The following is a 22487-nucleotide window of genomic DNA, read 5'->3' as shown; positions in this document are numbered from 1 at the left end:
TCCAACTTTGTATCCCATAAATGAAGAAATTTTTCCCTTTTCTGATCCTACTGTGTTGTCTTCCTTTAATGATAAATTTGGAAACTCTGACACTGTAGAACTGAAAGAACTCAACTCCGACTTTGATGAATCTGTCGAAAATTTAACTCCTACATCTCCAATTCATCCGCTCGTCTACGATGAAGACATGTCCACTCCCAGTGTTCCTCTTACTTCAACCACTCTCACTATTCCTGATTCCTCTAGACCGTCATCTCCAGTTTGCGAATCTCCAGATCCTGAAATCATACCAGAACCTGAGATCACGCAAGACGATGTAATCACTGATCAGCCGGACGTCAACATCAATCGCACAACAGAAAGTTCTTCAACTCGACCTTCATTCACCATGGTCCCGGCAAATCAACCTGCTCCCAAAGCTATCACCAGCTCCATTGACCCCTCCAACATCATCACCTCAAGACAAAGAGCAAATCTAGTCACCAATTCTCTGGTCTCCATGTGTCGAGCCAACCTAGCCAACCTTAAATCCGAACCGTACTCCTATCGAGAGGCAATGAATAGACCTGACTCAATTCATTGGAAACAAGCCATCGAGAAGGAGCTGAACAACTTAATCGACATGGGCGTTTTTACTGAGATGGAACTCCCTGAGGGAGCACACGCCTTAGGCACTACCTGGGCTTTCCGTCTTAAAACTGATCAAAATAATGTCATAATCAAGCACAAAGCCCGACTATGCGCCCAGGGATTCTCTCAGATTCCAGGTTTGGATTACAATGAAACCTATGCTCCAACTGGCAGAGCGGCAAGCATGAGGATAGCTCTTAGCGTGTGTGGTATCGATGATCTGGAGGTTAGGCTTATGGATGCGGTCGGTGCCTTTCTCAATGGAATTCCAGAAGAGGTACTTTACATCAAGATTCCGCAAGGCTACATACCGAAACTCAAAGGGAAGAACATTGTCCTATTATTTAATCGATCCCTTTATGGTCTCAAGCAGTTGCCCAGATGCTGGTACAACATGGTCAAGGCTTTCTTCTTATCTATTCACTTCTCTCCATCTAAATCCGATCCATGTCTCTTCGTTTCCGATGATCCATCCTGGCGATGCTTCGTTCATGTACATGTGGACGACATGCTGATAATGGGTAAGAACACTGAACGATTCTCCAGTCTCATTCAATCTCGATTCAAAATGGAGGACATGGGAGACTGTTCTTTTTACCTTGGAATGCGACTGGAACGAGACAGAACGGCTAAAAACATCACCTTGACCCAAGATAAGTACATCTTAGGCATGATCGAAGAATATGGTATGACTGATTGCCATCCAGTCACGACTCCGATGATACCTGGCACCTATCTCTCTCCAGCTTCGGACGAAGATCATCAACAGTTTCTCTCTACAGGCCTCAACTACAATCGAGCCGTGGGCCTCCTCAACTATCTTGTCTTGTGTACTCGACCAGATCTAGCATTTGCAGCTGGTCAACTTGCTCAACATCTGAAGAAGCCTGGTCAAGCACATTGGGCTGCTTTCAAACGAATTTTACGTTATCTTCAAGGTACATATCAAGAGGGGTTGGTTTTAGGGGGGGGATCCGTCAATTTAAAAGTATATGCCGACTCGGACTATGCTGGCTGTCCAACTACTCGTCGATCAACTTCAGGTTTTGTGTCAAAGGTAGGTAATGGGTGCGTTAGTTGGCGATCAAGGAAGCAACCTTCGGTATCAACATCATCTACTCAAGCTGAATATCGTGCTGCCTATGAAGCGGCTCAAGAAACGGTCTTTTTACGTAGAATTTTAGAAGATTTAGGGTGTCCTCAAAATGGTGGTACTCCGTTTTTATGTGATAATCAGAGCTCATTGGCCTTACAGAAGAATCCGTTATTTAAAGATAGGTCTAAACATTTTGAGGTTCATCTTCACTGGATCAGAGAACAAGTAGAAGACAGTATTATCACTCCCACATACATTCCCACCAAAGAAATGCTGGCTGATGTTTGCACCAAGTCACTCCCTCGACCACAACATGAATATCTTACGAATTTGATTAGATCATAGGATGTTTAGATTGAGGGGGGGTGTTAAATTTCGAATCCAATGTTAACATCCTATAATCATACAACAACCACTTCCGCATTGGTCATAGTATCTTACATTTCTTTCCTTCTCCTTATCATTAATTCGTATGTTTTACTTGTCCCAAAGCGGCACATGAGAGACGCAATCCTGATATATACCTAACCTATGTCTAGAAGAACCACCGCCATATAAAGAGCCACTGTTTGTGCCATGTTATTGTTTTTCTTCACTCAAACATTGTCATCTCTTTATCGTGCCACCTTCCAACAGGTGATTAGTTCTTTCCATCACTCCCTAGTGATCTTTTAGCCATAGCGCTCTTCTTAATCACTAACTTGTGATTCTTATCAGGTCTGCATATAGTTATCTAGTTTTCTCTTTCTTATTTCTCAATGCTGCTCATGGAAATATATCACTCAAACATTGTCATCTCTTTATCGTGCCACCTTCCAACAGGTGATTAGTTCTTTCCATCACTCCCTAGTGATCTTTTAGCCATAGCGCTCTTCTTAATCACTAACTCGTGATTCTTATCAGGTGATTAGTTCTTTCCATCACTCCCTAGTGATCTTTTAGCCATAGCACTCTTCTTAATCACTAACTCGTGATTCTTATCAGATCACCTCTGAATTCCCTACTTTATTAAAAAATACCTATCTACCGTTGAGTATGCTTGGATTTTTCCAAGTTTGGTGCACACAATTTTTTGGTCCTTTCTGAGACCCTGGACAAACGCTCCTTTGTATTTTCAAAAGGAAAATAATTTCACACTTCCTGCCCTTGGGACTTGGTTCACTTGATGATTCATCTATCAAAAAGACAAGCTTCCTGACATAGCTGCACACAAGTCTGTGTTTTTCCTTGCTACATAGCCCTTCAGTTCTTGCCAAGTTGCTTTCTGGAGGAGTGCCAAGAAAGAAGCAAGTTGAAAAACACTTGGGTCGATTGTAATGCCATGGTCAGGTGAGCTGTTGAACTTGACATGTGATGTGAAAACACTTTCAAAAATCACTTGTTAGAATCTCATCAAGTTTCCTCATCCAAGACTTTCCGACATGACTTTTGGCGCAAAAGCATTATTTTTTTATTTCATACTAACCAAACTCTGATGACACCAAATTCCCTTGAATCCAAGTGCTCTTGCGAGGTATACCACAAAATCTAAATGTACCAATTTCTCTCCACTGATGTGGTTGATGAGGCTGATTATAAATCATATACAATTTGTCTAACGTGTTTTTCTAGTCATAAACCCTCAGCTTAAAGAAAGCCTCCCGCAGCCGCTGCCAGCTCTTCAACTTATAAGTTTTCATCGATCTATATCTGCAGCAGACAAATGTCAACATGGATTGGGATGATCCAGATTGCAAGAAAAGATGAAGATAAGTTGGAAAGGATTGGGATTCGGAATAACCAAAGTAAGAGGTTTTCCAAGTCATCCCACTCACCTGATCACCGATTGCCACTGAAGAGAGTGGGACTCATGATATGGTAAACAAGGAGAGTTCGTCAAGAATCAACACACGTCATCTACTGTCTACGTATGTCCTACGGGACAGTACCGGTGCGGCTATCGGGTATTATGTAAAGCCCCGTGATGTTCAGTTGATCTGATCGAAATTCATTCGACTCCTATCGAGTATCGATTGTCACGGTTCCCACGAGATGGACAACTCTTCAGAAAGGTCTTCTTGACCAAATCATTCAATAAAACATTTCCCATCAGATTCCAATTCATCCGTAAACACATCAAACTTCATCCTTCTCGCATCCAGCATCAAGTATCTGATCAGTTCCAGCAGTGTTGAAACTTAATGTTACCCTTCGGGTTAACTGTATGAACCTTGCCTTTATCGCAAAACATGGAACACTTTCAGCAACAAAATCAAGATCAACCAGCAGATGGCCCAGATGATCCATCCCTGGGCTCTGTACCTCTCATAAATATTTCACCCAGGTCTCCTTTACCCTCCTCATCGGCAGATGTCACGATTGGGGCGGTCTCTGACACTTCAGCCGACCCTCATGACCAGGAACCGCTGGAATATAGCCATTTTGGACCGAATACATTACCTTCAAGCCCGAACGAGGACGACGACCAATCTCGAAGTATTGTGGGAATGCTTGACCCCAGACCACGCAGCTATCCTACTAATAAAGTGTTCGATATGTTGACTGGTGGTGGAGGTATTCATCAGGCTAAACGATCTGAAAACGTCTTGGATGGTGGAAAGATTCCTCACACTTCTCTTGCTGTTGCTGCGGCTGAGAGTACAGCCACTTCGCCTGGAATGGAAGGGCCACCATCCAGTATCATGATCGACATCCACCAGCCTGATCACCGATACAGCTCCAAGATTCAACCAGATGATCCTCGTGATAGCGACGAGGATGGTTCAAGTTCCCCCTCCCCCTCACTTATTCGACATCACACACCCCGACCACCTCCACCTGAAGGGTTTGCTCATAGGCATCCAGGAAGCACTCTTTCATCCAGCACAACCGCTCCACTTCATCGTTCGATCCTTCATGAACATCGATCTTCGGTCATCATCGACTCCAATCCAACCACATACCCTGAGCCTTTGGGATTCTTGGCTCGCGCTCGAGAGACCTGGAATCAAGAACGAGCACGGTATGCCCGCTATCTCGAGCCAGATGGTCATATTCAGCTTGATGAAGTTGACGAACAAGGCGGTACCTCGGCTGATGAGCCTCGAGAGAATTCGACTCTCAAGGCATCTCTTAGCCCACGTGACGTTGCGCTGTGGAGATGGGTCAATCTAGATGATCTAGACGCTTTTTTGCAAGACGTTTATGGATATTATTGTGGGAAGGGCATTTGGGCAATTGCCCTGGCTAGACTCTGCAGTTTGATGTGAGTTTAATCCTTGATTCAAATCCTAATCAGATCTTGTCACTTCTAAGGTCTAAATGGGACATCTTCAGGACTGTTGGTTTTGTCATAGGGTTCTCTACGTTCTTAGTGGGCTGCATTGATTATTCGACTCTTAGGAAAAGTCACCATTTGGAAGAGGTGATCATTCCAAGATGCGTGACAAGGTATGTGCTGATGACACTCAGTCAGAAGGAAACTTCCCTGCTGCTGACTCATGAATATGTACTGAGGTTTTTCAAAGGTTTTCCGGTCTCACATCCTCACTAGTCTTATGCTTTGGTGGATTTTACGTGTGGAAAGTGTTAAGGTTCAGCCAGGACATCGCAAAACTCTGGCAAATGCACGAGTTTTTTTCTAATCTTCTAGAGGTTTCAGAGGTATGCTCAACTCAAACTAGCGATAGGACTTATGGGTTCACGTCTGGATTTTCGGACAGCGCCTTCTCTCCATCCTTTTGTTGACTTTGACTTCCCGTTTTAAACAAAGGTAGAGATCCAGACTATCCCATGGCACGGATTAGTGGACAAATTGGCGGCTTTAAAACACCAACATCCTTCCTCCTACACTGCCCCTGAGCATCGACGAGCCACCGCAACCTCAGGTCAATCTGTACTTCAACGTAAGCTCGATGCGCATGATGTCGCAAATCAAATCATGAGGGAGGAAAATTACTTGATTGCGCTTTTCAACAAAGACATACTGGATCTTCGCCCCCCTCTTCCAAGCTGGATGTCGGGAAATGCACTCATTGGTGATCGCCAATTGACTACATCATTAGAATGGAATCTTGAGTTTTGTTTACGTGGTTACCTCCTCGATCAGCGAGGACAAGTCAAATACGAATTTCTGGATAGTAGGAATAAGGCTCACTTGGCCGCGGGGTGAGTGAACTGTTTTGATATGACAGTCTAGTTTGTTTTATCTAGACTTCTGATGTCAGCTATGTATTACTCATAGACTGCGACGTCGCTTTATTTTGATGGGTATCATCAATGCAATACTTGCGCCTTTCATTGTGATATATGTCTTGTTGTATTCGTTTTTTCGTTACTTTGAGGTATGTTCGCTGGCGGGGGCTATGAAATGGTATTTGGACTAATACTGGATGTATTCAATTTCATAGGAATATCATCAAAATCCATCATCTATTGGCTCACGGAATTTCACCAAGCTTGCGCAGTGGAAGTTCAGAGAGTATAATGAATTGCCTCATCTTTTCCAATCGCGTCTTTTCAAAAGTTACTCAATATCTAAACAATATGTCGATCAATTTCCTAAGACCAAGACATCTATCCTGGCCAAATTCGTTAGCTTTGTGGCTGGATCATTCGCTGCTGTACTGATTTTACTTTCGATCTTCGACCCGGATGCGTTTCTACACTTTCAAATCACCAAAGATAGAAGTGTTCTCTTTTATATTGGGCTCTTTGGTTCCATTCTTGCTATCTCGCGAGGCATGATACCGAAAGAGTACGAAGAATCGATCGAAACACCTGAAGTGTTAATGCAGCATATCGTACAGCATACTCATTACTTACCACCTCATTGGTATGGTAAATTACATTCGCTCGATATTTATACTGAGTTTTGTGAATTGTTTCAACTGAAGGTGGTTAATTTCTTACGAGAATTGATGAGCGTACTTTTAACTCCGTTCATTTTGTGGTACGGATTCTCTGATCAAAGATGTGAACGGATAGTTGATTTCTTTAGAGAATTCACTATTCATGTTGACGGAATTGGACACGTGTGTTCTTTTGCTGTGTTTGATTTCAGCAAGTTGGGAAATGTGAATTCAGTAAGTACCTTTAAAATTTGGATCAGATTTCTTGGGTTTGATATGGTGATCTGATGTATTGATTTTTTCCAGCCAGGGTATCTTCAACCTAATCCAAATAACACTCCACATCCACCCCGTCAACAAGTTCCAACCTCAAGACCTACGCCTCATCCGCAAAATCAATCCGACGTGAACAAGATGGAACGCTCGCTGCTCAGCTTCGTTGCTCATCATCCTAATTGGGAGCCTTCAAACCAAACAGCTTCGTTATATCTCTCCAAGGCAATCGGTTTCTCGGCCGCTGATTCGGCTATCCATCAGAGTGGCATGCAACCTCACCACATGAACATTCCTCCTCTTACTCAACGCAACAGTCGTTTGATGGCTCACTCTAGTCTATCTCCCAATCACGGGGCAATGATGTTAGGAGCCAAATCACGCCTGCTTAATCCAAACGCACCTACTGGTCCACCGATGGCTGGTCGAATGAATAATAGTATGATGGTCCCGCCATCGGCAGTCGGAATGCCTGGTGCTGCTCACAGGTTGCACCAAAGTGGAATGAAGTCACATCAATTCAATTCTTCAATATCACCACGTCGATCTACGAGCGTTGGCCCAGTAAAAGGAACGAACAGTCGTAGTCAATCTGCCTTGAACACCAGTGGTCAAGGCACAAGTGGACCTCCTCAAGTGCACATCAACACTTCCAAACTAACACGTCGTCAGGTCAAGAGTGCTGGAGTTGGGGTTCATGATCGTCGACCGATGATGGGTGTTGAAGCAATTGATGAAGAAGAATCTGAAGAACCCATAAGACTGGTTCCTGATGATGTGCAAAAGAAATGGGCAGGTATAGGTGAACTTGAGGACGATGAAGATCCATTTGGAGTGATGGCAAGTGAAACGACTGCTGAGAGAACACCATCAGGACCTGTGGATCGAGTTAAACAAGTAGAGGAAGGTGTGAGCAATCTACCGATTGAGAGTGGGAGTGGGACAGTAAGTGGTTCTACGGGGCCTAAACCACCAGGTGGGAATTTGAAGACGATCTTAAATGAGGTTTGGAATCATGATATTAAGAAATGGTGATCGGTATCACTATTCTTGATCTGTACTAAAGGACAAGTATGTTGGAATTCAGAAATGAAATGTTTTATTAGCACAGGACATAGTAGAACATGTGAAGCTATATAGTGGCAAGTTGTAGTTAAAAGTGATGGGTTGAACTTGTAATTTGATTTAAATTTGCATTGTATACATATCATTTTATTTTGTTTTTATTGATTTCAAGAGTTTGGAAATCATTTTATATTACATATTGGACTTCACTATGGTGATTGAAAGTTTATCGTCTTTTGATCAATGTGAAATTTATGTTAAGGAATGTTACTTGTACAATCATCATTTCACAATTGGCTTTATCTCTATATACATCATGTGTGTATTAAAGAAAGTCTTGATCTTATGAAGAGGATTCTTTGAGGCAGTTTGAAATTGGAGGTTGATTGATGGTATTCTTCTGCATTAAAGAAATGAAAAGAAGATTGTTAAGATGAGGATCATTTGATCAAGCTTGAAGTTTATTGTGAGTATATAAATCAAGCTAAGACGTAAAGATATCAGATCAAATATGTATCTTTTGGAGTTAAGGAAAGACTGCATCAGATACCTTTCAAAAATTCATTCTGAACCCAGTTTTTAAAATTCACCCATTTTCTCCGTTTGGATGAACTTCTTTTTCATTAGGTTTTTGGAACCAAATGTTCCAAGTACAACATAGCAGGGTGATACATATGTGGGAGCTTTTTAAGGGTCTTGCCAACGTCTTGTACGATCTTTTCCCCAAGTGATCACGCTCATGTATATCTCAGTGGGGGATTCTCAATCTCAATCAATCTTTTTTTGCAACGTGCAAGCTACAGCCCACCATAAGCTTGTAGCATAAGGAACTGAAGGAACATCAAATTTAATCAATCTTTGCAAAAAGAACCCCAACCTGTCGATCTCTGATCATAACCCACCCCCGTGCGTTAATTTCAAGATGAACCCGTTGCATCAAGACTTGTAGATGGTGAGAGATTATACGTCACTCTGGATGACTCTTGGTTTGCAAGTTTTCATTACAAGTGAAGGCACAAATAGGTCAGAGTATCTTTTATGAAACTTACGCTGGATTGTTTTGAGATCAGAAGTGAAGTTTGAATGAAAAAGAAATGAACTCGAAAAAGTGTTTGATTGAGGAAAGGGTGAAGGGTTGAAGCGAAGTTAGTAGATCTTCAAGTTGCTGAATCGCTTGTTGGACCGTAGTTGTAATAGTATGTATGGTGACAGAGTGTCAGTCTTATTTGGTTGATCTTGATCTTCTTCACCCTGCGGTTGATGTCTGATGAGAGTGATTGCTGGGACATGGTGGGATGAAGTTTGACAAGTTTGAATGGATGAACTCACCCCTTCGATGTGACTCCAAGTATGTAAGTTTAAGTAGATCGGTTGTTATCTTACTTATTTTACTTTGAGATTCCACTCAGCTTAGCAGCCATACATTGAACTGAACTTCCATACTAAGTATTTTACAACTGAATTTACTACTAAAACCTATTGAAATTTTGAATTTTTAAACAAACTGATATTCTTGGATTGGATTCTGACCACAAACTTTCCATTTTGGTTTGATTTCTCAATTCATTTTTCACTCACCAATTCCACATCATCAACTTACAAAACTCTCACAGTTTTCTCTTTTTCGATTTCATTCTATTCACACATCACCATGATGTCATCTGATAACCTCAAACAACCAATCTTAAATGCTGATGAAAAAATCGATCATACTGTCTTCGATATAGATGATCAAGCTACTTCTTTACCTTCAAATCCTAATAATCTTTCAAATCTCTCTCAACCATTACCTAATCCTGTTCAAGCTACTCCAAAGAAAGCTTTACATCCAGTCATCATCATCAGGTTAGTCATTTGTTTTCATCACTCATCTCAATCGCTAATCTGACCTTTCTCTTTCTCTTTCACTAGCATTTGGATCGCTCTTTCATCTTCAGTCATCATTTATAATAAATACATTTTATCTGATTTGAACTTTGCTTATCCAATCTGGCTCACAACATGGCATTTAACTTTTGCTACTGTTGGCACTCGGATCCTGGCTCGTACGACTAATCTCTTAAACGGTTTATCTCACGTTCAATTGAGTTGGGATCGATGGGCCAAATCGATCTTACCTATTGGCGCTCTCTTTAGTGCTAGTTTGATTTTCAGTAATATGGCTTACTTGACTTTGAGTGTCTCGTTTATTCAAATGTAAGTCTTTGAACCGAATCATCAATCTCTCAAGAAAAACAAACTGATAACGAATTTGTGTTTCATCAAAGGTTGAAAGCATTCACATCTGTAGCTGTCTTAGGAATGTCAATCATCATGGGACTCGAAAAACCTAATCAAAGAACCATGTTGATCGTGGTTTTGATCTCATTAGGTGTAGCTATTGCTTCAGTTGGAGAAGTTCAATTCTCAATGTCTGGTTTCATTAGTCAATCACTTGCAATCATGTTTGAAGCTTCAAGATTAGTAACGATTCAAAAACTTTTACATGGGATGAAGATGGATCCTTTAGTATCGTAAGTCAATCAATCAAATCATCAAACAACCTCAATCACTAATGAAAACTGATCCTTTGTGGTTTTGATCTAGTCTCTATTACTTCGCACCTGTTTGTGCAACTCTCAATGCACTTTTGATTCCATTATACGAAGGAAGAGCACCATTCCAAGAAGCCTTAAACACACTTGGTCCCATCATCCTCATCACAAATGCAGGAGTTGCGTTTTGTTTGAATGTGGCAGTTGTGTTTTTGATTGGATCAGCTTCTTCATTGGTTTTAACTTTATCGGGTGTAGTTAAAGATTTGTTATTGGTAGGTGGATCGATTTTGATCTTAGGTAGTTCAGTGACTTTACTTCAAATCTTTGGTTATGGAATCGCTTTAACTGGTTTAGTGGCTTTTAAAACTAAACCTGAAGTCTTGGATGAAAAGATCGCTGGAATCAAAAGAGCTCTTGGACGTTAGAACAAAAAAAAATTCATATGTTTTGAGAATTCATTACTTTTTGACTAGTTTTACTTTTACTGTTACCTTCTTTGAGATGAATCTATTTTTTTAAACTTACTTACTCTTACCATATTACAATCATCTACATATATAGATTTTCAATCAATGAGATTTTAGTTTTTTTTTTCTTTTTCATTTTTCTTTTTCATCTTTACTTTTTTTTTTTGATGGTTTGATTTGTATGGCCGGATTCAAGAGATTTTTTTTTGTTACAAAGAAAAAAATTGTGAACATCATCAACAGAAAAGAAAAGCAAACCAAAAAAAAAATCTTTTGATAACTTTTTGATCAATTTTTTTTCTTTTCTTTTCTTTTTGTGTGATTCATTATAAACCTTTATATAAAAAAATATTGGATATGTGTTTGATTTAAAAAGAAGAATGGTCTTGGAATGGTACAGATTGTCACTGCCAGCATTAAATATGTTCCCTGGTCGGAACATGACCTAGGCTGGGAATATCATTGAGAGAACAATGGTGCATCAAATCATCTTGCACTGCACATCTGAGCCATGAGGCATACACTACATATGTGCAAACATCTAAGTAAATCCTTAGCTATCAGCTACATACAGGTCCGCTCAGTTATCTGCTCATCTAGATAAGGAGTTCATGTGTAATACATGCTGTAACTTTGTTCAGATTGAGCCACACATCTCCAAATATTGACTACATATATCACAATGGCTACTCAGGAAATATTCATGGAACTGTGTAACAGTAGCAGGATGGGAATGTGATCACTAGGACCCATATTCCCATCTGGGAACCTCTTTAATGCTGGCAGTGTGTTATCATCATCTTTACTTAAATTACTGTGTAGGTGGTTTGCATTTATATATGGGTTTGTTCATGAACTATATATGAATGGACAATCAATGGCTATGTAGCTAGAGGTGCATTTCACTGAGTCCAGTCCCCAGTCCCCCAAAGCTAAAGATCTTTTGGTACATGACTTGTATCAGATATCCCATCCCCTTCTCTTAGCCCTTGTATTGATGTCTGGTTGCATCATTGCCATTTCTCCTATCACATCCTTGTGACTCTTTATCATGTGAGAAGAGTTCAGTGAGGTTCTGTCAGCAGTATGGGAGTGACTTGAGGATAAGTACATCTACATAAGTACATTCAATATCTTATTGATGACACAACCAATCCCCAGCTTTGGTGTTGACAAAGACAAAATATCTGGGGCATGTTGAAGGACCTTCCCAATCAAATTCTAAGATCTATGAAGCCCATAGTAAATTGATTATATTTAATTCTCATTAAGAATCAGATAATTTTATGGAACTCAAGTAGAGAATTGGTCAAGTTGATCCAAGAAGTGGTTCAGTCATGTGATGGGTGGGGGTGTCATCACAAAAGAAGGTAAAAGGATAATAACTTGTTTTTAATTCAATAAATGTAGTTTATTATCACACATATCATTTAAATAAACATTCAAAAATGTTATCATCATACCAAGTTTCTCTCAAACTGTTGTCATTAGCTTTCATGGTATGCTACTGGCACTACCCAACAGGTTCAGATTCACATTAATGAAAATCAATAAGTTTATTTGATTAATCTAGAGGTTCAATGGATTTGATTCTTACATGGTGAGATGGTGTTTGATAAGGTGAAAGAAGTGGATTGGTTGAAGGTGCCTTGTGTATCAGTGCTTGATATGGATTTCAAGTTCCATGGTGTTTGTATTTAGGGCATGTTGGAATGTAATTTGTTATCAAGATGTTTATTTACTATCAGTAGAGTCAAACCCGTGTATAAAAATACCACTTTGCGTAAAGGGGTTCTAATGACTCTAAATGGTTTATGGCTCTATTGGGTGGACCCTCTGAGTACATAAAGCTATGAGTTTGAATTGAAAGCCTTCTAAACCCATAATCAGTGTGGTACTGTTAAGTGAGCTATGTAGGTCAGCTGTTAAATGCAAGTCCCTAACCACTCAGAAGAACGTCATGTCCAACTTGTTTTTGGCAGAAGCTCCAAAGGGTACAAAAAAGAAGGGTGTTTGTTTTAATCAATTTTAATAATTAACACATCATGATTTGAATATTCCTCATCAATGGTGAATGCTTCAGCTGTGATTTGTACCTTTCAGATCTTATAACATCCAGTAGTTGTGAAATTGATAGAATCAAATGAAAATTCAATGAATGCAGATTAATAGTCTACAACAGTGTTGGTTGCTTTGAAGTGGCAAGGGGTGGGGATGTAGATCCAGTGTAATCTTCTGAGCTACTGTTTGTCAAGTTTTCAGGATCTTTGATCAAGTCATTCTTTGTTCGGTGATGTAATCTTTATGTCTTCCTATCTGCTGCTGACCTGAGACATTTATACTTTGTGAGGTGTTGTGTTGAACTTGAAGTAAACTTGTTATATTGGGTAATGTTGATTGGAGTAGGTTTGTTTAATATCTCCTTAGGTCTTGTGAAGAATCAGGAAATATGTAAATGTGTGATTCCTAAAGATAAGAGCATCCACAGTGGTGCTTGGACTCCTGGTCTCCAGACTCTCAATCAGCCCCCAATGACAATTCTCAATGTGGAAGGGTCAAAGAAAATGTGTGTGTGTGTAGCAGAGCACATAAATTGACAGGGAACCCTCAACTTTGGTGTATGATATGCTTGTACTTTATGTTTGTTAAGGGTACTCAAAGTATGTATGTGGCACCATATATGTGTGGTGCCACATAACATATGTGGCCCCACATACCTTCCAAATTTCATTTTTGACACAGAAAATACCATAACAAGTTAAAGGACAGGACATTTTGAATTATATCTGGCAAATTGTGTGATTGAAAATGTCAGTTTAGGTCATTTTGCCTGTCAAAAACAAAATTTGAAAGTATGTGGCACTACATACTTGTTTTGAGTACCCTTGTTGTGTCTTTGCAACATATAGGGGCTTTATAGGGCTGTATCTGATGTTGAGAGTCCTGATTGAACACTCAAATTGGGAGACTCTGAACCAAAACCCCAAGACTCTTGGTGGTCCATCCTAGATTTTGCAAGGGTCACTGAATTTCTTCTATATTTTATATCTTATATACTTGAGAATATACAAGGACCACTGCTGATGCTCTGGTACATGCAGGTCAAAGTGGTTTTGAGATACAGTGCACAACCATCTTTCACTGACTTATGTTATAATAGTGTCTGCCATTATCTGATCATTGCAAGAGGTCATACACAGACCCTTGATAGTAAGTTTTAGATGTAAGTGGTAGAAAAAAGTCTGTTTGCAAACTGTAGCAATCAAATTTAGGCAGAAAGCTTTGATTCAATGCTTGAGTATCCTTCAAGTTTTACTCTGATATTGACACAACCAAAGTTGAAATTACAAACATTTGCTTGAGATTTTGTGTGGATGTGTGCAATGTTGAGAGCCCTTAGATATGTGGGTTGATGACCAACCCTGTATTTTGTGAGGAACACTGCAGTGGGTTTTGAACCTTGCACAATTGGGGAACTGCTTTGGACACCCTCAAGGAGTGTCCAATCTCACTTTTGACAAAAAGCCTGTTCTTAGGTCCGACACATCCAGATGTGGACAGGGGAGTCAGGATTGTGCAATGTCCGCCACCTTGAACGTCCATAGCCCAAGAAATCACCATTCACAATATTTGGATTTGGAATATCCAGAAAACAACTTTTATAATGCATAACATATACAAATATCCTCAACCATCATTCTGTGAGATTGAACACAGCTTTGGAAAGAAATGGAAAAGGGAAGCTTGTTTTTTTGTCAAAACCCAAGGGCATATTTCATGGCTGGTGGAGATATACCCTTTGAGTTCCCTAAACTATGATACTGGTCATTGGGTTGGGCAGATTCATGGGATAGGCACAAAATTCAACCAGCTCAATTTGGTATTAGACCAGAATGAGAACTGTGGGCTTAGAAGGTTTATAACTTCTCAGGGGCATCATTACCCATAGGTTTGCCTGTATAATCATATATGTCGCAGGATTTGTGTCTGTTTAACTGCTCCCCTTCCTCCTTATCATAAACAACATCTCCAAAATCTGAAACTTGATCAGTCCTCATATTGTGTGTGTTGTGGCTTTGAGGTGGGAAAGCTGGAGACCAAAGGTAGAATATATTCCAAGGGTCACTTGGGTCAGGTGAAATTCAAAATTTGACCTGGGAAAGCCCACCCAAAATTTAGCTCAAGTGCTGTGCCCCAGGCCTACCCATGGAACAGGCCACAAAGGTATACCAATTGTGCTAGACTCTCAAGTGAATTCACATTGTTGTGACATGTGAAGCAATGATTAAGTCAACTCTATGTCAACCATCCTAGTGTTGCCTTCTAAGTCCAGTCACAATCACCATTCTTGCAAATGCTGCTTTGAAACCAGGATAGTAGGTTGTTTTTGTAAGGGGAGTGTATGTAAGCACTGCTTTTAATATATATGTTGCTTTGTTCAATAGAAGATGGTCTTCAACAATGTGAACAGAAGCAGCCCTTTTGGTTTGAACTTCATCATGATCAGTTTAGCCATCCTTGGATGACTCAAATGAGCTCACCCGTGTTGAGCAGTGGTGAATCATATAAAAAGGTACTTGATTTGGTGCCAGCATGTGGTACTTGCGTGAAGCAACAGCACCTGATTAATTGAGTGAAGCAACAAAAAAATTAGGCAGGGTTGAAGACGTGGGTTGTGTCGTGCATAGGTTGATTTGAAGAGTCATACATGGTATTGTATACTATAATCCAATATACCCTACTTGATGTGTGTTTAATGCCATCACTTTTGGTTTCCTGCCCCACCATATCGATTTCTATATCACACGCTTCCGGAAAAATATGTTGTAACACAATATGACTTCTACTAAGAGAAACTGTGGATGTCTAATATCAAGAAGTGTAAGCATGCCGAAGGGGTAAGGCTAGTATCATCATGTTTGCCAGGCTCTGGTATCCAAACCCAATTGGAATGAGCTTGAGTGATTGACGAACATTCTACACATCTTCATCAAGATGAGCAAATGCGCGATTTCAAAATTGATGTGTCATGCAGTGTAGTTTTTGGTTTCACCTTTGATTCTCTTGAAGAAAATATCAGAAAAAAGGGATTTGATCGCCGAAGTTTGAAGTGTAAGATTTCTATAGAGGTACATTAGGCTTGACGGAGAGAGAGAAGGGAGTGAGTCAGAGGCCGAGATAAGGATTGGCGTTTGTCCTTTGCAGTTTGCGCAAAAGCTGTTGGAAAGAGAGTATTATTAATAGAGGAGAGTGATGAATAGTGATGAGAAATGCTGACCTCGTAAGCCCCAGCAGCGTACTCTTTTAGAAAGGCGCCCAAGAGAAGAGCGGTGGTGATGATGATAAATCCAATGACGATGGTGGCGTCTTTTGCAGAATCCCTTTCTGGAGGATGAAGGAAGGTTCAGCAAAGGATGAAATGAAAGTCAAGAGAGAGACCACTAACGAAAGCACTTTGTTCTGACATCGCCCTCATCCCCAGTTCCTGTATCAGGATTTGTGTTACCGAGTTGAGCATTCTGACAGATGGCGAGTTTCTGATCGAGACAGAATTGTTTTGTACAAGTCAAGCAAGGTTTTGCTATATCCTTTGGGCGATAAAGTGGGACGATGGTGTAGTTTGAGAAACACATGCATTTACAAACTTGATGAGGGTAGTCAGGATGTATAAGAGCAGCGAGGGAGATGGTTATTGAGAGGATACATACAAGAGATGTCTGCGATGATGGGAGAGATGAGCTGATGGAACCAGTTTTAGTATATGAGATCTAGGTTTTTTGGGCTCGATCGAAGGGCGCGCACCAAGATTGTGGCTAGGAGAGCGAGCTGGAAAGACATGAGGTTCATCGAGAGTTGCAAAGTTGATCGAGCACGGAAGTCGAGCAGTTGTATGTAGTGTTACTGAATATTCTTGATGAAAGTTGCACTCCTGGGAGTCGGACTGATGAGAATGTCAGGAAAGAACGAAGAAGGTGTCGAATAGGAAGGATGAGAATGCTGAGTTCCTTGTTGGTGAAGTGAGGGCAAGGAAAGGAAGTGGCGAGTTGATGTGAATGTATGCGGAGGATGTTGTGAGGTAGTGTAGGGAACCGGGCAGCTCGAGTATCGAAATACAGAAGAAGCTGTATGGAGATTTGGCCGAGTGGTCTAAGGCGCCGTCTTAAGGATCCTTCGGGTAATCCGGCGGTCTTCGGGCGTGGGTTCGAATCCCACAGTCTTCAGTATCTTTGTTAGTATAGTGGTCAGTACTCCCGCTTGTCACGCGGGCAACCGGGGTTCGAGTCCCCGACAGAGAGATATTTTTTGTCCGTGTCAACAGTCGACTTGATCCTAGGTCATCCGCCAGAGGGTGCTCTAGCCAGAAGTCATCTCACTGATCTTTTGTACTTGGGTTTGACTTCATTTTGGGGGTAAATCACGTGGGTCATACTAGCAGCTTGGGCATGCAATGAAAGTGCTTCACTTGCACCTTTTTCAAACCTGTCATTTGCCTGATGTGAAAGTCAAAGGGTAGGAGATGGAGAATGTTGAGTTTGCCTTTGGTACTTGCTTTCATTTGCTTAATGTCACAATCATTGACTTATGGCTGTGTTCTGATCCCGCAACACTGCCAAACTAATCTTGTTAAACCAATCAATGACAAGGTTGAGCAAGAACCATTTGTTTGTGTGATTTGGCTAGTTCCTGCATTCTTGGATGGTGATCTGAGTATCAAAGGCATTACCTGCATCCTCAGTACAACCTACCCCATCAAATGGATCTACAACTATTGGTTTGGGTGTGGGTTTAGCAAAAGACTTGACGGCACAACCTCCTAACATTTTAGACTCTTCAAAAGGGAACAAGTAAGCAGTACCCACCCATCTCACCAGTTGTAACCCCATTCAAACCTCACCATTTTCTTTTATATCTTCACCAGCTTTGCTTTCAAATCAATCTTATTCAACAATCAACACTTTGCCTTCTACCTTATAATCCACAATTTGGACCACTTCTTACTGCACTCAACAACCTCAAGATAAATCTTCCTTATCATCACTCATCATAACTCGTGATTCACTCATTGTTAGTTATATGACAAGTTAAAGTCTCTCCAAGAGCAATGCTCAACTTTTTTGTGACACTTGAGGAAGTGGGTACTAATCAAGGTAGAAGAGCTAGACAAGTCAAACCAAAGATTTGTGGGGCGGTCAAAGTGTGTATCACAGATTCCAAGTCTGTTAAGGATATTACATATCTTAGTCATATAATTGTTCCATTTGTAAAGGTACAAGGATGTCAACAACTTTTGGGACCAAAGTCATTCCCATTAGCGGGGTTCAAGTAAAAAAAACACCTAAAATACAAATGTCCCTACATCAAAACACTGCTTATAATTTTGGAATTTTCAAAATACCTTCAGACAGCCCTTCCTGAGAAGCAAGTTTGGTGGATTTTTGTAAACAAAATGAGATTTGAAGGGCTGGGAGCAAGGCTGCAACTATACTATACTATACTTGGTATAGTATAGTCAAACTATACTGTACTTGAACTATACTCGGTATAGTATAGATGAACTATACTCAGATATACCAAACTATACTGTGCAGTATAGTTGGATAAGTTGATGGAAAACATATATAACACTTTTCCAGGTATAGTTGGTGAAAGGATACAATACTGAATATAGTTGGTTAAAGTATAGTTCAACTATACTATACCCAGTATAGTATAGTATGGTGAGAACAATACTATACCCAACTATACCTATACCGGTATAGTATAGTTGCACCCTTGCTGGGAGGAAAAATTAAGTAAATAGTGGCCAACTTGAGCCCTCCAATTCAGCCATTCAATAGTCATCTTCAATGCAATAACCAACCCAGAAGAACTGAATTCCTCACACATAGATGTTCTACAACAGATTACTCGAAATATCCCTTTCAATTATCTTCAACATAGTTCATAAACCTCAACTCATCTAATTGTCTTGTTCTTGTTGAACAATGTTATAGGTTAGTACTTTAATTCAATCATATTGATTGAGAAAATTCAATACTAGAAGTGGGTATTCAAATTGAAAAAAAATTGAAATGATTAAATGAATTTGTGGAATTGGAGAACCAATTGCTCAACAACTTTCATCAAGTGTAGGGTTTGAAACAAGGTCTAGATGATGGGAAGTTGAAGATTGAAAAAGAAGAAGGAATGAAACCTGAGTTCTTATTTATAGACGGTTTTTGATCTTCAAGGATTTTGTTACTTTTTTTTATCTGATGGTTGATATTTTTCAATAGTGTAATAAAGTTGGCATAACCAAGGAGTTGATTTAGTTGAAAGTAGATGATGAGCACAACCCTGTGCCAGAAACACACCACACCACAGCAAGCATGTTTTTTGGTGTGTTACTCGCAACACACAACAACACCCAGCAGCAGACACCGCATTGCGGTAAGTACAGAAACAACAAAAGGTAAGCTTGGGTTGTGCAACAGCGCCAAAAAAAACACTGAATTTAAGATTTTTTGGACAGTAATGCAACAAATGTTGTTGCGGCCCAAAAAGACAGTTGATTTGACACATCTTGCTGCACGGTAGGTCAGGCCAATTCTGGCTCACAGCGTAGGCAGAAGCGGAGGGCAGCGCGGAGGGCAGCGCCCGGCGCAGCCGCAGCACGCAACACCTGTGTTGCTGGCCCAGGTTTGATGACAACAGCCTCTTTCTTGACAGTAGGGAGTCCACAGTGGCAGAATGAAAAGTGGTCAGAAATAATTAATAATAATAGTAAACTGATCAAATGATGTGCGCTCTTGTGAGGCATGATCAATAGGGTAGACTTTTCACAAACAGAAATATCTTGGCACAAGGTTTGTTCTCCCTCAAACCCTATCACTGATACTCTAACCAAAGAATTGAATCTGTTTGAGAGTGAAATTCAATCAAAGATATAAAAAAGTACAATTGAAACACACATTAGTCAAAAAAATTTGCTATTTGGCCTTTTGCAAACACATTCAAAGCCTTGAACTTGTTTGAGTTTCAGTTGTAGAAAAGCAAGTTGGTACATCATCCTCTCCAACCCAGGCTCATCCTTTGATTGCCTGCTTGGGTGGTGTCCAGGTTTCTTTCTTCCCAGTGTCCTTGCATCTTTGAGATGTCTTTATGGCCACTTCTGGATTTTGAGCTGCTGAGTCGTACCCAGGGATTAGCTTTTTTTGAGATGTACTCTTGGCTCTCTTTGCTGGTGGTTCACCTGAGTTTTTGTTGGGCTCTTTGGATGCCTTCCTGCCTCTTTTCACCCGTGGTTTTTGATCTTCAGCAGAGAATGAAAATCCTCAGAATCCTCAAAAAACACACCACCAGAAGTACTTACTATGCTTCAGCACACCACTGGTTGAGCCAACTGGCAAGTCTTTGGTTGTAGGTTTGACCAAATTTTCCTCTACAACATCGTTAAAGCCACAACTGGGTCGACAAGGGTCAGATATCTGATGTCTAGAATAGTAATGAGATTGTTGGATGAGAGAGAAGAGAGTACAATGTGGCATGTATACAAGGTAGGCTGCGCTCAGATCTGTGACATGTTACAACGTATTTCACCTGCGGTTACACGTTTCTCAAGATCATAACAAACATCATAAGTTTGAGAAACTTCCACACTCGTATGAAGCGGAGAAGCGCATCAACTCTTTGGATCTCCTTCAATTGGATCTTTGTTGGACATAACATGACTGCTTGCAAATGGATCATTGTTAGATGTAGCATCATGACAAGTCTCAAGTTCCTTGATACCTGGTTCAATGATGGCCTTCTCAGAGGAGGTGTGCTCTGGTGAATAAATCAATCAAGGTTTCCCACATTTGGGGCCACAGATAGTGGTCAAGTCTGGACTCAGCAGGCGTGCTAAACCATCATCTTGCATATCATCATGAAACCAGATGCCTTGGATTCCATTCAAAGTGCAGACAAATTGATACCAGTGATGGTCACCGACCCAAAGTCCTTTGGATATTAGATGATTACGGTACTCAAAACAATCAGGTTCGTGCTACCTTTCTTGAAAACCTGCTTTCAAAATGTCGTTTTTGTGGGGAAAATGAACTGTAGAAAAATCCAAAAACAAAGTTCCAGCGAATTCCCAGGAATTCCCCCGCCAAAAGGTCAACTTTGAATCTATGTTTTTGACATTTTTTGAAAAAGGTGGCACAAACCTGATTGTTTTGAGTACCGTAGATACTGAGTTCCACAAAGCTTTGGTGTGTGGTGCCAGTCCATATTAACGACCAATGGGATATGTACATCATTGTTGCCTATAAAGTACTCCGGAATAAAGTACAGGTGAGAAGGTGAGTTTTGGAAGAGAATCAAGTTTTCTTGATGGATGTTGGGATGTATTGTTTCAAGTGTTGCTTTGGAGTGACTTTGATAGAGTAATCAATACCAGGACAATCTACTCTTGGTGTTTTCGCTTTCTTGCAAATTTTACAACATAAAGAAGACATGTGAGTGATACCTTGACTAATCCACTTTTGAAGGAGAATTCCAACATGCATTGAATCTATATCATTAAGTGCAAAGTGCCCATGCAACATTCTTATCACATTGAATTCCCAATGCTTAAATCTAACATGCTCCTTGTCAGCTCTCGAGCTCTTAAGCACGAAGAGCCAAAAGAGCTACAATGATAAAAATAAAACAGAAATAATATTTCATTTCTTTTTCACATTTTACAAACGTAGACAGCTATGTAAAATGTATCTTGATAAAACGTACAACTTCTAGACCCAGTTTCAAAGGTCACAAAAGCTATTGAGCAATGAGCATCAATACAACTAATGATAGAAATAAAATAAAAGATATATAGAACGCAAGTATCTACTCAAACATCAACACTGTTTTCCGACTTAGTATCAAAAGTCGCAGATAAGAAACATCCTTACATAATAAGTCATTGAGAGCAAGTCTATAAAGGATAAGTATAATCCTCTAGAAAAGGAGCTAGGCCGGAGGAAGCCTCACCAAGGAAAGTGAGAAGACACAAAGACTAGTATCAAAGCCAAAGAGCAGTATATGAGCAACGAGCTAAAAGAGACGTAAAAAAGAAATATTCACAATCTAGCAAATAACATCAATGGATTACCTAACAAACTAATCAAGCCAAGAAATGATCATGAGAACAAATTATTACGGAGTAAATAGACCATTGAGATGGCTTACCTAAAATGTACCAACGGATTCAATATTACATGAAAAGACAAGGACCATTTCGGAGCGATTAGATCCTTAGCTTGAATAAGAGAGCCGTGCAGCATTAACCACAAACTGAACCACTATACCAGAAAGGTATAAATACCAGGTAAGTAATCAGAAAGAAAGGGACCTCACCTGATTTTAACCATACCAAACTTTCTATTTTAGAACAATTATTTAAACCATAAATACATACTCTTTTCAATTGCTAGCTACTAAGAAAATTCCCAAAGAATAATTCCTATTAGTTCCCTTTTGAAAATCAGTTACTAAAGTCAGTGTCACACCTTTTTTCTTATAACTTGTTATTGTCTATAATCATCAGTTGGATAGTCTTAATTGGTAAAATAGTTATTGGTTA

General features: G+C 40.1%; 4 protein-coding genes across 4 annotated transcripts; 3 read left to right on the top strand and 1 right to left on the bottom strand.

Moving 5' to 3' along the window:
• Positions 1–4407: 4407 nt before the first annotated feature.
• MELLADRAFT_49970 (uncharacterized protein) lies at positions 4408–7385 on the top strand (the record flags this gene model as incomplete). Its single annotated transcript, XM_007414725.1, has 7 exons — positions 4408–4970; positions 5042–5155; positions 5233–5368; positions 5478–5872; positions 5949–6048; positions 6115–6789; positions 6862–7385. Coding segments are annotated over 7 exons (2505 nt in total), but the record flags the coding sequence as incomplete, so codon positions are not given.
• A 74-nt stretch (positions 7386–7459) lies between these two features.
• MELLADRAFT_72897 (uncharacterized protein) lies at positions 7460–8091 on the top strand (the record flags this gene model as incomplete). The annotated part of the gene is made up of 1 exon (XM_007414726.1): positions 7460–8091. The coding sequence occupies one exon, from the start codon at positions 7540–7542 to the stop codon at positions 7861–7863; it is 324 nt and encodes a 107-aa protein (XP_007414788.1).
• Positions 8092–9466: 1375 nt separating this feature from the next.
• MELLADRAFT_75549 (uncharacterized protein) lies at positions 9467–10929 on the top strand (the record flags this gene model as incomplete). The annotated part of the gene is made up of 4 exons (XM_007414727.1): positions 9467–9738; positions 9805–10089; positions 10161–10406; positions 10480–10929. 4 exons carry the CDS (start codon positions 9545–9547, stop codon positions 10853–10855), a joined length of 1101 nt encoding a protein of 366 aa, XP_007414789.1.
• A 5134-nt stretch (positions 10930–16063) lies between these two features.
• Positions 16064–16744, bottom strand: MELLADRAFT_91811 (uncharacterized protein; the record flags this gene model as incomplete). The annotated part of the gene is made up of 5 exons (XM_007414722.1): positions 16064–16114; positions 16176–16282; positions 16344–16541; positions 16606–16636; positions 16700–16744. 5 exons carry the CDS (start codon positions 16742–16744, stop codon positions 16064–16066), a joined length of 432 nt encoding a protein of 143 aa, XP_007414784.1.
• Between the last annotated feature and the right edge of the window lie 5743 nt (positions 16745–22487).

Source organism: Melampsora larici-populina, assembly GCF_000204055.1.
Source record: "Melampsora larici-populina 98AG31 unplaced genomic scaffold MELLAscaffold_45, whole genome shotgun sequence".
Taxonomy (NCBI): domain Eukaryota; kingdom Fungi; phylum Basidiomycota; class Pucciniomycetes; order Pucciniales; family Melampsoraceae; genus Melampsora; species Melampsora laricis-populina.
This window is presented reverse-complemented; position numbering and strand designations above follow the sequence as displayed.